This window comes from Phyllobates terribilis, unplaced genomic scaffold (genome assembly GCF_046119375.1).
Source record: "Phyllobates terribilis strain yellow unplaced genomic scaffold, ASM4611937v1 Scaffold_4__5_contigs__length_816908805, whole genome shotgun sequence".
NCBI classification, from domain to species: domain Eukaryota; kingdom Metazoa; phylum Chordata; class Amphibia; order Anura; family Dendrobatidae; genus Phyllobates; species Phyllobates terribilis.
Window position 1 is genome coordinate 581,392,449 of NW_027362764.1, and position 15,197 is coordinate 581,407,645.

General features: G+C 47.8%; 1 protein-coding gene and 1 long non-coding RNA gene across 4 annotated transcripts in view; one reads left to right on the forward strand and one right to left on the reverse strand.

Moving 5' to 3' along the window:
• The window catches only part of ESCO1 (establishment of sister chromatid cohesion N-acetyltransferase 1), a 62,429-nt gene extending 47,361 nt beyond the window's left edge, over window positions 1–15,068 (reverse strand). For 2 of the 3 annotated variants that reach the window (XM_073679142.1, XM_073679140.1), the window contains exons 1-3: window positions 14,811–15,068; window positions 9,182–10,878; window positions 7,007–7,103 (exon numbers count right to left, since the gene is read on the reverse strand). In XM_073679142.1, the coding sequence (XP_073535243.1) occupies window positions 7,007–7,103; window positions 9,182–10,876 (1,792 nt within the window). In that variant the 5' untranslated portion in view covers window positions 10,877–10,878; window positions 14,811–15,068. Of the gene's footprint in view, window positions 1–7,006; window positions 7,104–9,181; window positions 10,879–14,630; window positions 14,782–14,810 lie in introns of those variants that run through there. The other variant, XM_073679141.1, reaches the window with a different exon arrangement.
• The window catches only part of LOC141265714 (uncharacterized), a 30,897-nt gene continuing 30,766 nt past the window's right edge, over window positions 15,067–15,197 (forward strand). Inside the window, exon 1 of the long non-coding RNA XR_012320149.1 lies at window positions 15,067–15,158. This is a non-coding gene — a long non-coding RNA (uncharacterized lncRNA). The remainder of the gene's footprint in view (window positions 15,159–15,197) is intronic.

The following is a 15,197-nucleotide window of genomic DNA, read 5'->3' on the forward strand; positions in this document are numbered from 1 at the left end:
CCGACACACACACAGGTAATACAGCAGAGCCCGACACACACACAGGTAATACAGCAGAGCCCGACACACACACACACGTAATACAGCAGAGCCCGACACACACACACACACGTAATACAGCAGAGCCCGACACACACACAGGTAATACAGCAGAGCCCGACACACACACAGGTAATACAGCAGAGCCCGACACACACACAGGTAATACAGCAGAGCCCGACACACACACACACACACGTAATACAGCAGAGCCCGACACACACACACACACGTAATACAGCAGAGCCCGACACACACACACACACGTAATACAGCAGAGCCCGACACACACACACGTAATACAGCAGAGCCCGACACACACACACGTAATACAGCAGAGCCCGACACACACACACGTAATACAGCAGAGCCCGACACACACACACAGGTAATACATCAGAGCCCGACACACACACACAGGTAATACAGCAGAGCCCGACACACACACACACAGGTAATACAGCAGAGCCCGACACACACACACACACACACACGTAATACAGCAGAGCCCGACACACACACAGGTAATACAGCAGAGCCCGACACACACACACACACACACACACACGTAATACAGCAGAGCCCGACACACACACACACACACACAGGTAATACAGCAGAGCCCGACACACACACACACACACACACGTAATACAGCAGAGCCCGACACACACACACGTAATACAGCAGAGCCCGACACACACACACAGGTAATACAGCAGAGCCCGACACACACACACACGTAATACAGCAGAGCCCGACACACACACACACGTAATACAGCAGAGCCCGACACACACACACACGTAATACAGCAGAGCCCGACACACACACACACGTAATACAGCAGAGCCCGACACACACACACGTAATACAGCAGAGCCCGACACACACACACACACACACACACAGGTAATACAGCAGAGCCCGACACACACACACACAGGTAATACAGCAGAGCCCGACACACACACACACACACACACACACAGGTAATACAGCAGAGCCCGACACACACACACACACAGGTAATACAGCAGAGCCCGGCACACACACAGGTAATACAGCAGAGCCCGACACACACACACACACACACAGGTAATACAGCAGAGCCCGACACACACACACACACACACACACACACGTAATACAGCAGAGCCAGACACACACACACACACACACACACAGGTAATACAGCAGAGCCCGACACACACACACACACACACACCGGTAATACAGCAGAGCCCGACACACACACACACACACACACACAGGTAATACAGCAGAGCCCGACACACACACACACACACACACACAGGTAATACAGCAGAGCCCGACACACACACACACACACACACACAGATAATACAGCAGAGCCCGACACACACACACACACACACAGATAATACAGCAGAGCCCGACACACACACACACAGGTAATACAGCAGAGCCCGACACACACACACACACACACAGGTAATACAGCAGAGCCCGACACACACACACAGGTAATACAGCAGAGCCCGACACACACACACACACAGGTAATACAGCAGAGCCCGACACACACACACACACACACAGATAATACAGCAGAGCCCGACACACACACACACACACACACACACAGATAATACAGCAGAGCCCGACACACACACACACACACAGATAATACAGCAGAGCCCGACACACACACACACACAGGTAATACAGCAGAGCCCGACACACACACACACACACAGGTAATACAGCAGAGCCCGACACACACACACAGGTAATACAGCAGAGCCCAACACACACACACACACACACACACACACACAGGTAATACAGCAGAGCCCGACACACACACACACACAGGTAATACAGCAGAGCCCGACACACACACACACACACACACAGGTAATACAGCAGAGCCCGACACACACACACACACACACACACACAGGTAATACAGCAGAGCCCGACACACACACACACACACAGGTAATACAGCAGAGCCCGACACACACACACACAGGTAATACAGCAGAGCCCGACACACACACAGGTAATACAGCAGAGCCCGACACACACACACACACACGTAATACAGCAGAGCCCGACACACACACAGGTAATACAGCAGAGCCCGACACACACACACACAGGTAATACAGCAGAGCCCGACACACACACACACACACACAGGTAATACAGCAGAGCCCGACACACACACACACAGGTAATACAGCAGAGCCCGACACACACACACACACACACACACACACACACACACACAGGTAGTACAGCAGAGCCCGACACACACACACACACAGGTAATACAGCAGAGCCCGACACACACACACACACAGGTAATACAGCAGAGCCCGACACACACACACACACACAGGTAATACAGCAGAGCCCGACACACACACACACACACACACACACACACACAGGTAATACAGCAGAGCCCGACACACACACACACACAGGTAATACAGCAGAGCCCGACACACACACACATAATACAGCAGAGCCCGACACACACACACAGGTAATACAGCAGAGCCCGACACACACATACGTAATACAGCAGAGCCCGACACACACACACACGTAATACAGCAGAGCCCGACACACACACACACACGTAATACAGCAGAGCCCGACACACACACACACACACAGGTAATACAGCAGAGCCCGACACACACACACAGGTAATACAGCAGAGCCCGACACACACACACAGGTAATACAGCAGAGCCCGACACACACACACACGTAATACAGCAGAGCCCGACACACACATACACGTAATACAGCAGAGCCCGACACACACACAGGTAATACAGCAGAGCCCGACACACACACACGTAATACAGCAGAGCCCGACACACACACACACACACAGGTAATACAGCAGAGCCCGACACACACACACACGTAATACAGCAGAGCCCGACACACACACACACGTAATACAGCAGAGCCCGACACACACACACACGTAATACAGCAGAGCCCGACACACACACACGTAATACAGCAGAGCCCGACACACACACACGTAATACAGCAGAGCCCGACACACACACACACACAGGTAATACAGCAGAGCCCGACACACACACACACACACACACACACACACACACACACACAGGTAATACAGCAGAGCCCGACACACACACACACACACACACACACACACACACACACACACACACACACACAGGTAATACAGCAGAGCCCGACACACACACACACACACACACAGGTAATACAGCAGAGCCCGGCACACACACACACACACAGGTAATACAGCAGAGCCCGACACACACACACACACACAGGTAATACAGCAGAGCCCGACACACACACACACACACACACACACACGTAATACAGCAGAGCCAGACACACACACACACACACACAGATAATACAGCAGAGCCCGACACACACACACACACACAGATAATACAGCAGAGCCCGACACACACACACACACACACACACACACACACACACACACACACACAGGTAATACAGCAGAGCCCGACACACACACACACACAGGTAATACAGCAGAGCCCGACACACACACACAGGTAATACAGCAGAGCCCGACACACACACACACACACAGGTAATACAGCAGAGCCCGACACACACACACACACACACACACACACACACACACACACACACACACAGGTAATACAGCAGAGCCCGACACACACACACACACAGGTAATACAGCAGAGCCCGACACACACACACACACACACACAGGTAATACAGCAGAGCCCGACACACACACACACACACAGGTAATACAGCAGAGCCCGACACACACACACACACACACAGGTAATACAGCAGAGCCCGACACACACACACACACACACACACACACAGGTAATACAGCAGAGCCCGACACACACACACACACACACACAGATAATACAGCAGAGCCCGACACACACACACACACACAGATAATACAGCAGAGCCCGACACACACACACACACACACACACACACACACACACGTAATACAGCAGAGCCCGACACACACACACACACACAGAGAATACAGCAGAGCCCGACACACACACACACACACACACACAGGTAATACAGCAGAGCCCGACACACACACACACACACACACACACACACACACGTAATACAGCAGAGCCCGACACACACACACACACACAGAGAATACAGCAGAGCCCGACACACACACACACACACACACAGGTAATACAGCAGAGCCCGACACACACACACACACACAGGTAATACAGCAGAGCCCGACACACACACACAGGTAATACAGCAGAGCCCGACACACACACACACACACACACACACAGGTAATACAGCAGAGCCCGACACACACACACACACACACACACAGGTAATACAGCAGAGCCCGACACACACACACACAGGTAATACAGCAGAGCCCGACACACACACAGGTAATACAGCAGAGCCCGACACACACACACACGTAATACAGCAGAGCCCGACACACACACACACACACAGGTAATACAGCAGAGCCCGACACACACACACACACACACACACAGGTAATACAGCAGAGCCCGACACACACACACACACACACACACACACACACAGGTAATACAGCAGAGCCCGACACACACACACACAGGTAATACAGCAGAGCCCGACACACACACAGGTAATACAGCAGAGCCCGACACACACACACACGTAATACAGCAGAGCCCGACACACACACACACACACAGGTAATACAGCAGAGCCCGACACACACACACACACACACACACACACACACAGGTAATACAGCAGAGCCCGACACACACACACACACACACACAGGTAATACAGCAGAGCCCGACACACACACACACACACACACACACACACACACACACAGGTAATACAGCAGAGCCCGACACACACAGGTAATACAGCAGAGCCCGACACACACACAGGTAATACAGCAGAGCCCGACACACACACAGGTAATACAGCAGAGCCCGACACACACACACACAGGTAATACAGCAGAGCCCGACACACACACACACGTAATACAGCAGAGCCCGACACACACACACACAGGTAATACAGCAGAGCCCGACACACACAGGTAATACAGCAGAGCCCGACACACACAGGTAATACAGCAGAGCCCGACACACACAGGTAATACAGCAGAGCCCGACACACACACCCACACACAGGTAATACAGCAGAGCCCGACACACACACACACACACACACACACACACACACAGGTAATACAGCAGAGTCCGACACACACACACACACAGGTAATACAGCAGAGCCCGACACACACACACACAGGTAATACAGCAGAGCCCGACACACACAGGTAATACAGCAGAGCCCGACACACACAGGTAATACAGCAGAGCCCGACACACACAGGTAATACAGCAGAGCCCGACACACACACACACACAGGTAATACAGCAGAGCCCGACACACACACAGGTAATACAGCAGAGCAAGACACACACACACACAGGTAATACAGCAGAGCCCGACACACACACACACAGGTAATACAGCAGAGCCCGACACACACACACACAGGTAATACAGCAGAGCCCGACACACACACACACAGGTAATACAGCAGAGCCCGACACACACACACACAGGTAATACAGCAGAGCCCGACACACACACACACACACACACACGTAATACAGCAGAGCCCGACACACACACACACAGGTAATACAGCAGAGCCCGACACACACACACACAGGTAATACAGCAGAGCCCGACACACACACACACACACACGTAATACAGCAGAGCCCGACACACACACACACAGGTAATACAGCAGAGCCCGACACACACACACACACACACAGGTAATACAGCAGAGCCCGACACACACACACACACACACACACACACACACACGTAATACAGCAGAGCCAGACACACACACAGGTAATACAGCAGAGCCCGACACACACACACACACACACACACACACACACAGGTAATACAGCAGAGCCCGACACACACACACACACACACACACACACACACACACACACACACACACACACACACACACACACACAGGTAATACAGCAGAGCCCGACACACACACACACACAGGTAATACAGCAGAGCCCGACACACACACACACACAGGTAATACAGCAGAGCCCGACACACACACACACACACACACAGGTAATACAGCAGAGCCCGACACACACACACACACACAGGTAATACAGCAGAGCCCAACACACACACACACACACACAGGTAATACAGCAGAGCCCAACACACACACACACACACACAGGTAATACAGCAGAGCCCGACACACACACACACACACAGGTAATACAGCAGAGCCCGACAAACACACACACACACCCACACAGGTAATACAGGAGAGCCCGACACACTCACACACACAGGTAATACAGCAGAGCCCGACACACACACACACACACACACACTATGCCATTGCAATAATTATACTAACCTATAAAATCATGGCACCAGGTTATTTCAACTGAACACTAAAAACAAACCCAAACAACAAGGACAGAATTGTGTGGGGTTTTTATGTTTTAATCCCTTCTTTTTACTATTTCACCGTACTTTTAACGTTACATTATTTCCTAATTTTTTTTTTTTTCATCGTACTGTATAGTAACATGAATGGTGTCATTCAAAACTACATCTCGTCTTGCAAACAAAAACACAAGCCTTCACATAGTTATATCAACGGAAAAAAAAAAAGTTATCGCTCTTGAAAGAACTGCGGGGAAAAAAATGGGAGTGCAATAATGAAAAATTAGCTGTTTGGGGATGGATTGAAAGCCTTATAGGACCTGACAGGTTCCCTTTAATAAAGAATTATGCCGTATACATAGTAATAACATTGCCGATTACTCACTTTGCTTTTCTGGTGCTTTGGTCACTGGTAGAGAAGACACTTGGGATTTCTTCACTGGAGAATTTTCGGGGCTTGAATCTAAATGTAGTCTAAATCCCTATATCAAAGAAAAGGAAATTAGTGTAGGGTGACACTGGCTTTACCACTTCAAGAAAATTGTATGTCGTGTTAGAACGCTCCATAACCAGTAACCAGAAAGCTGGTACCATTTCTCTGATTAATACAGAACTGAGTGAGGACTATGAATCAGAAGTCAGGACGACCCCATCCCAAAACTACTGTCAGATTCCACTCAACAGGAGTCCTCAATAAGACCCGTTGGGTGGACACAGTTAACACAGCTACAAATTAGAAAATAAAAATAAGTGGCGCAGCACCACTGACTGCTTGAAGAGTAACTAACCTTTCATTTAATTTTTTAATATTTGTCCAGCATTGAAAACTATGAAACTTTGCAAATGACAATTAGATTGATCTTTGTTCAAAAAGTTGCATGAAAGTGGTTTCCAAACCTATGCTTTTCACTGAAAATATACCCCCCCACCCACACACACACACATACTTTTAATTTTTGACCATATATATTAATTTAGTGGCCATCTTATTTGGACATGGCTTTAACATGCAGCCCTCCGTGCAAGAATTATTTGGCATAATATAGTGGAACCAAACAGGTCTTTATTGATGTGCTGAGTAACCAAGGGAAAGTAATAGGACATTGTCCTCCATGCAGGTGAGAGCTTGTATTGCAGAAGAGAAGCTCTTAGGCTATGTGCCCACGCTGCAGAAACGCTTATAAAACACATAGTAGAAGGCCTGCCATGTTCCCCAATGATAATCCGCATGTGCTGTGCACATACTGTGGAAATTTCTGCTGCGGATTATCATTGCGGAAAAAAACGCAGCACTACCAATTATTTTGCGGAAGCGCTGCGTTTTCGCCGCCATTGACTTGCATTATAACGCATGTATTCCGCTTCACTAAATAAGCACATGCGGAATACATGCATTCAATATGCAGATGGTACCCAGGTCTAGAGGAGAGGAGACTCTCATCCAGACCCGGGTACCATAGAAAACTGTAAAAAAAAGAATAAAATAAAAAATATACATTATACTTACATTCTGATGGCCCCTGCTGCGCTCGTCCTTCCCTGCCGGCAGATCGCGATGGACTGGAGGACCTGCGCTGACGTCATAGTCATGTGATGGCAGGTCCTTCAGTGCAGTGTACCGCGATCTGCTGGCAGCTGAGACGGAGCGAAGCAAGACTGCAGGGGCCATCAGAAGGTAAGTATAGATTATTTTTTTTTTTAAAACATTCTTTCGGTCACAGTATATAAATCCATGCCGGTTGCATGGATTTATATAGTGTGACCAAGTTGACAAGCACTTTCCAAGTGATGCTAAAATAGCTTGGAAAGCGCTTGTCAACCCGCATGCGGAAATGCATGTGAAGAACGCGTCACTTCCGCATGTCCCTGGCAGGAAAACGCATGTACAATCCGCATGTAAAATCCGCATGCGTTTTTTTCTGCCAGGGAGATGCAGAAACGCTCAGGAAAAATCCGGAGCATTTCTGCATTGTGGGCACATAGCCTTAGGGTAAATGCAGGGCAGATCCTCAGTGTTCAGAGTGTATCCGACACAAACATTACAAGATCTTGTAATGTAAATAAAGATAACAATATCGTCTAACAAGCTGAGGACATAAGGCAATCGTAGATGTGGGTAACCTGTGCTGCTGGTAGGGTGTCCAAGTAATTCCAATTACTGAGGCGACAGTGGAGCTTATTATCAACGAGTTTCAAAGTTCTCAAACGTCTTCAGGAGACTCACAATTAATGTGGCTATCCTGAAGAAGTTTGAGAACTTCAGAACTGTCTCTCATACGGCATATGGGAATTATTTGTGGACACACTACCAGTAGCGCAGGTTACTCACATCTCCGACTGCCTGATTCCCACATTGGATCTGCCAACCTGTGGAGTTGCAGCAGCTGGAAAACCTCTTATTTGAAACGTTACCAGTGTTGTGTCTCACACAACTACACCAGGTGAGTAACTACCGCTTTATTCTATATACAGTTATGTGGATAAAACCCTCTTGTGCTCAAATTGTCCCTACAGCTTTTCCTTAAGCTGAGGACATGACATGCAAAAGTGGGAAAATTACCTCGTCAAGTGCCATTTCGAGCTCATGCTTGACATGGTTCTCCAGCAGGCCATTTTCAGCAGAAGGCTTCGTTGACTCACCCTCCACTAATGGGACTTGATTTTTTTTAACCCTTTCTGAGGAGACTGGTTCTTTTTGTTTAATATCCGTTATCGAAGTTACATCAGGCTTCTTTATTGAGGTCTTGGGTGCTTTCGAAGCCTCCGTCACTATCTGCTGATCTGCAGCTTTGACTTTAATGGATTCAAGATTAGGAAGCACTGCGTGACTTCGGAGAATATTATTTGAGGCAAAATTCTTTTTTAACTTTATTTTGTTCCATTTAGATTTTTTGGTTAATGGACTTGTCTTCTGTTCAAGTCGACATTTAATTTGCAATGGTTTTCTGCTGGGAAAGAACCGTTTTGACTGCTTTGTGGGGCTCTGTTCAGGAGGAGGTGGTGGGGAGGCCTCCATTGGACTGTCTTTCTCAGTGGGGATATCTGACGTGCTGGGTGCCTCTTTCACAACCGCTACTGTATCAGATTCTATTTCCCCAGCAATTTCATTGCACAAGTCCAGGATACTTATCCGCTTGGACTTCTGATCCTTTTCATTCGGGACCTCTTGAGTAATTTTATCAGATCCTGCTTTAAGGACTTTTTGCTTTTTCATCTTATTTCCCATTTTGACCTCAGGTTTATTGTTGTCCCTTTTGCGTTTTAAAGGCACAGTAGAAGCAGTTGCTGTAGTGAAAACTGTAGCTTTATTGGATATTTTCTCTCTCCGTGGTGACGGTGAGGCTACACTGGGAGTACCGCATGAGCTGGATTGATTAGGATCTCGGGTTTTGCTTTTGACCGTGTTGCTGGAGTCCATCTCCATTTTCCCTTTTTCCACACTTCTCGATGCACACTTCTTGGCGACATTGGTCTGGGCACTTCTAGGCTTCTTTTTGTCTACACTTTTCTGCCTTAATGCAGCTGATGGCTTTTGCTTTGTCATTTGTGTACTTGCAGATTTTTTAGCAGTCTCAGTTCTATGACTATCTTTTTTACAGTCCGATTTTGTATTTTTTGCAGATGTTCGTATCAAAGTTGCTGTCTTTTTGAGATTTGTAGCAGTTACTTTGCTTCTACCAAGCGTTGTTGTGGATGGTTTCTTTTCCTTAGTTTTTACATTTTTGTCTGCTTTCTTTGCTTGTACAGATTTAATCTCCGGTTTTCTCAAGGTTTTCTTCCCGGGCTCATTCTTTATTCGTGCAGACTGGGTTTTGGTCAAGCTTTTCGTGGTCTTGCGTGTCTTACTTTGTACAGACGTCGCTCTGGCTGCTGTTTTGCGCACACTTGGTGGCTGACTTTTCTTTGTGGCTTTTGACGCATTGAGTGATTTTTGGGTGCTCCTTCTTGAAGTTGCCACATCTTTGGCTACAGCTTTCTGCTTGGCAGGCACATTCTTACCATTACATTTTTTGGTGACTTTCACATTTCCGTTTTTCTTTTTATGTCCCCCTTCTGCTTGAGAGGACTGCGATTTCTTTATGGCTTTATTTGTAAGCAAAGGCAATTTTTTTTTATTCTGTGTTGAACACTGTTTTGACTTGTTTGCAACATTTCTCTTTTTGGATTTTGCAGGAGGACCTTTAGTTTCTTTGTTAAGCTTCTGTGTCTTTGCAGAAGTTTCCAGCAGAGAGGACCTTCTCTTTTTTGAGGCCATTACTACAAAAGAAAAAATACAAATCATATGAGAGAAACCATCACTATGATACCTCTTAAGGGGTCATTGAACAGTATCCTTATACTTGGCGTAACCCAAGTATTCACCCATTAATATCTTCAGGACATTGCTAATAAAGTTTGATAGAAGAGTTCTGCAAGAAGAATGGATTTTTAGTAGCCTCTCTGGCTTTGTTGAGCAGAAATGTTGTAGAGGGTAGAAAATAAGTAGCTTTGAGGCACCACTGGCACGAAAACCACAGTAAAACATAGGATTTGATAGGTTAAAGTGTAATCTAAGACAACAGGAGATCATATTAATATATATGCTGCCAAAAAAAACAAACAACTTTTCATCTCATTTCAATGTCCATGAATAATTTAAAGGAAGCACTCAAATGAAGATTTTTTTTAAATTAAATCTGTGTATATAGAGTAGTGTCAGTGTGTTAATACACTCACCTACTGCCACTTTCTCCAGGATCCAGCTCCACTCCGGTCCTCTTCTCCATGACATCACTGTTCTGCAGACTCTCCGGGTCGGTGCTCTGTGTGACCCGGAAGTAGGTTTTTACAATGTAAGAGTCACACAATAGTTTTCTCCACACCTGAGAAAAATGGTCCGAGTACTCTGGACAGACTTTGATCAGAGTGTCATCAGTTTTTCTCAAACGTAGGGGGAAAAAAAAAAGCATCTCCACCTTCTTGAATATTTTTTGCGGACCCATAAACTTGCATTGGATCAAAAAAACAAACATGTCTCCGATTTCTACCACAGACTAATCAGTTTGAGGGAAAATAAATAACCACATAAAATATCATAGGTACAAATGCTATCTGTGAAAATAGTCTGAAGATCGGTGACGTCACTGAGAAGAGGATCGGAGCAGCACTGGATCCGGAGAAGGTGGTGTTAGGTGAGTATATTAACACACACAGTATACACACACACACACACACACTTCAGTAAAAAAAAAATCTTTGTGGGAGTGCTTCTTTAATAGATCATTAGATCTAACCAATGAATGAAGTCTTACAAATTTAAAGACATGTAGGGCATACTGACAGGTCCAGTTACACTAGACTGTGGCTTGACCTACAGCAGCACTTACACCAGATTCTGGACTGATAAACTTCAGAATTTACAGGAGATAATTTCAGTGTACTGACCGACTGCCCAAAGCATTCCCAGTTACACAGCCTTCCTGCCGCTGCCACTAGAGGGAGCACAGCTGTGTGCTGTACACACTTCTACATTGGACTCAGTAATAACATTATGCAGAAGGCTCCAATGCTCCCCCTAGTGGAAGCTGAAGATAGATGTAAAACTCCAGATTCTGGCTAAGTATATGCAGCAAGAAATCTTTTGTTTGCTTTAGGCTTCCAGGTCCAAAAACTGGAGGAGGAGAATATCTTTTTTTTTTTTTTTTTTTTGCAATGATGACCATCTTAGTTGCTATGTGAAGCTTGAACTAGAAATCTGTCCTTGTATGTCACTGTTCTCCTTTTCATAGAGGCTGCAGAAGTGGCAATCAGCAGTACTAAAGTATGGTCTGCATAGGAAGTATTGATAATAGGTGATTTCTATAGAGCAGCGCCCCCTGCACTGGCTGCTCATATACAGTTAGGTCCATATATATTTGGACAGAGACAACATTTTTCTAATTTTGGTTCTAGACATTACCACAATGAATTTTAAACAAAACAATTCAGATGCAGTTGAAGTTCAGACTTTCAGCTTTCATTTGAGGGTATCCACATTAAAATTGGATGAAGGGTTTAGGAGTTTCAGCTCCTTAACATGTGCCACCCTGTTTATAAAGGGACTAAAAGTAATTGGACAATTGACTCCAAGGTTATTTCATGGACAGGTGTGAGCAATCCCTTCGCTATGTCATTCTCAATTAAGCAGATAAAAGGCCTGGAGTTGATTTGAGGTGTGGTGCTTGCATTTGGAAGGTTTTGCTGTGAAGTAAACATGCGGTCAAAGGAGCTTTCCACGCAGGTGAAACAAGCCATCCTTAAGCTGCAAAAACAAAAAAAAAACATCCGAGAAATTGCTACAATATTAGGAGTGGCAAAATCTACAGTTTGGTACATCCTGAGAAAGAAAGAAAGCACTGGTGAACTCATCAATGCAAAAAGACCTGGGCGCCCACGGAAGACAACAGTGGTGGATGATCGCAGAATAATCTCCATGGTGAAGAGAAACCCCTTCACAACAGCCAACCAAGTGAACAACACTCTCCAGGAGGTAGGCGTATCAATATCCAAATCTACCATAAAGAGAAGACTGCATGAAAGTAAATAGAGGGTTCACTGCACGGTGCAAGCCACTCATAAGCATCAAGAATAAAAAGGCTAGACTGGACTTTGCTAAAAAAAACATCTAAAAAAGCCAGCACAGTTCTGGAAGAACATTCTTTGGACAGATGAAACCAAGATCAACCTCTACCAGAATGATGGAAAGAGAAAAGTATGGTGAAGGCGTGGTACAGCTCATGATCCAAAGCATACCACATCTGTAAAACACGCCGGAGGCAGTGTGATGGCTTGGGCATGCATGGCTGACAGTGGCACTGGGTCACTAGTGTTTATTGATGATGTGACACAGGACAGAAGCAGCCGAATGAATTCTGATGTCTTCAGAGCCATACTGTGATGTGGTATGCTTTGGATCATGAGCTGTACCACGCCTTTGCCATACTTTTCTCTTTCAATCATTCTGGTAGAGGTTGATCTTGGTTTCATCTGTCCAAAGAATGTTCTTCCAGAACTGTGCTGGCTTTTTTTAGATGTTTTTTAGCAAAGTCCAATCTAGCCTTTTTATTTGGGATGCTTATGAGTGGCTTGCACCGTGCAGTGAACCCTCTGTATTTACTTTCATGCAGTCTTCTCTGTATGGTAGATTTGGATATTGATACGCCTACCTCCTGGAGAGTGTTGTTCACTTGGTTGGCTGTTGTGAAGGGGTTTCTCTTCACTTTCCAGCACCTGGCGCAGCAGCCCCTCAGCACCTGGCACAGCTGTCCACTACCCCCCTAGAACCAGCAGTCCCAATCCTTCCAGCACCTGGCGCAGCGGCCCCCCAGCACCAGCTGTCCCTACCCCGCCAACACCTGGCGCAGCAGCAACCCCAGCACCAGCGGTCCCTACCCCGCCAGCACCTGGCGCAGCGGCCCCCCCTAGCACCAGCGGTCCCTAACCCGCCAACACCTGGCGCAGCAGCCTCCCCACCCCATGGAGCAGTGGTCCCTACCCCCCAGCACCTGGCACAGTTGTCCACTACCCCCCTAGAACCAGCAGTCCCTATCCTTCCAGCACCTGGCGCAGCGGCCCCCCAGCACCAGCTGTCCCTACCCCGCCAACACCTGGCGCAGCGGCCCCCCAGCACCAGCTGTCCCTACCCCCCCAGCACCTGGCGCAGCGGCCCCCCCAGCACCTGGCGCAGCTGTCCTCCAGCACCAGTGGTCCCTACCTCCCCAGCACCTGGCGCAGCGGTCCCCCACCCCCTGGGAGCAGCAGTCCCTACCCCACAGCACCTGGCGCAGCGGTCCCCCACCCCCCAGGAGCAGTGGTCTCTACCCTCCCAGCACCTGGCGCAGCGGCCTGCCAGTGGTCCCTAACCCTCAGCGCAGCGCCCTGCCATCCCCAACATCTGGCGCAGCGGCCCACCACCCCCAGCACCTGGCACAGAGACTACATGAAGTCAGCAGTAGAAAGTTTGGAGCACTTTACGCCATCCGTTCACTTACTAAGCCCTATGTCCTGGGCACATGACAGGAGACAATGTCAGCACACACACTGCACCAGGGACCTGTGGTATTCCTCCGCACCAGAGCTGCATACACTGAACATCACACACATAACATCCAGCTGCTGCTCTGGAGGAGAGCACACAAGCCACTCAATCAGCTTCCAGCAGTGCCACTTACCGGCCTGAAGGGGGAGTGTGCGAGCTGTCCGTTCTCCTCTCTCATCAGGCCGCTCTTCCTGTCTATAGTAACCCCGAGACTTCTAACTGGGCAACTAAACACTCCCGAGATTATACTGGCAGACACCGGAGCGGCGAGCACTTATGTACACAGAAACATCACCGGCTCCGGACACACGGGAGAAACTTCCAGGGCGGAGCAGTAAAGCGTCAGATAAGCCGCTTGGAGCATGCGCAGTGTACTATTTCTGCATCTCACGCCCCTCATTGCGCTTCAAGCCTCGTTTCCATCCCAATATTATGACTGTCTCCAGGATGTGACTAGAAGTTGTCACCGGTGTCGCGACAGGTTGTTATTTTGCGGCAGGACTGACGTAAAGTATTCCGA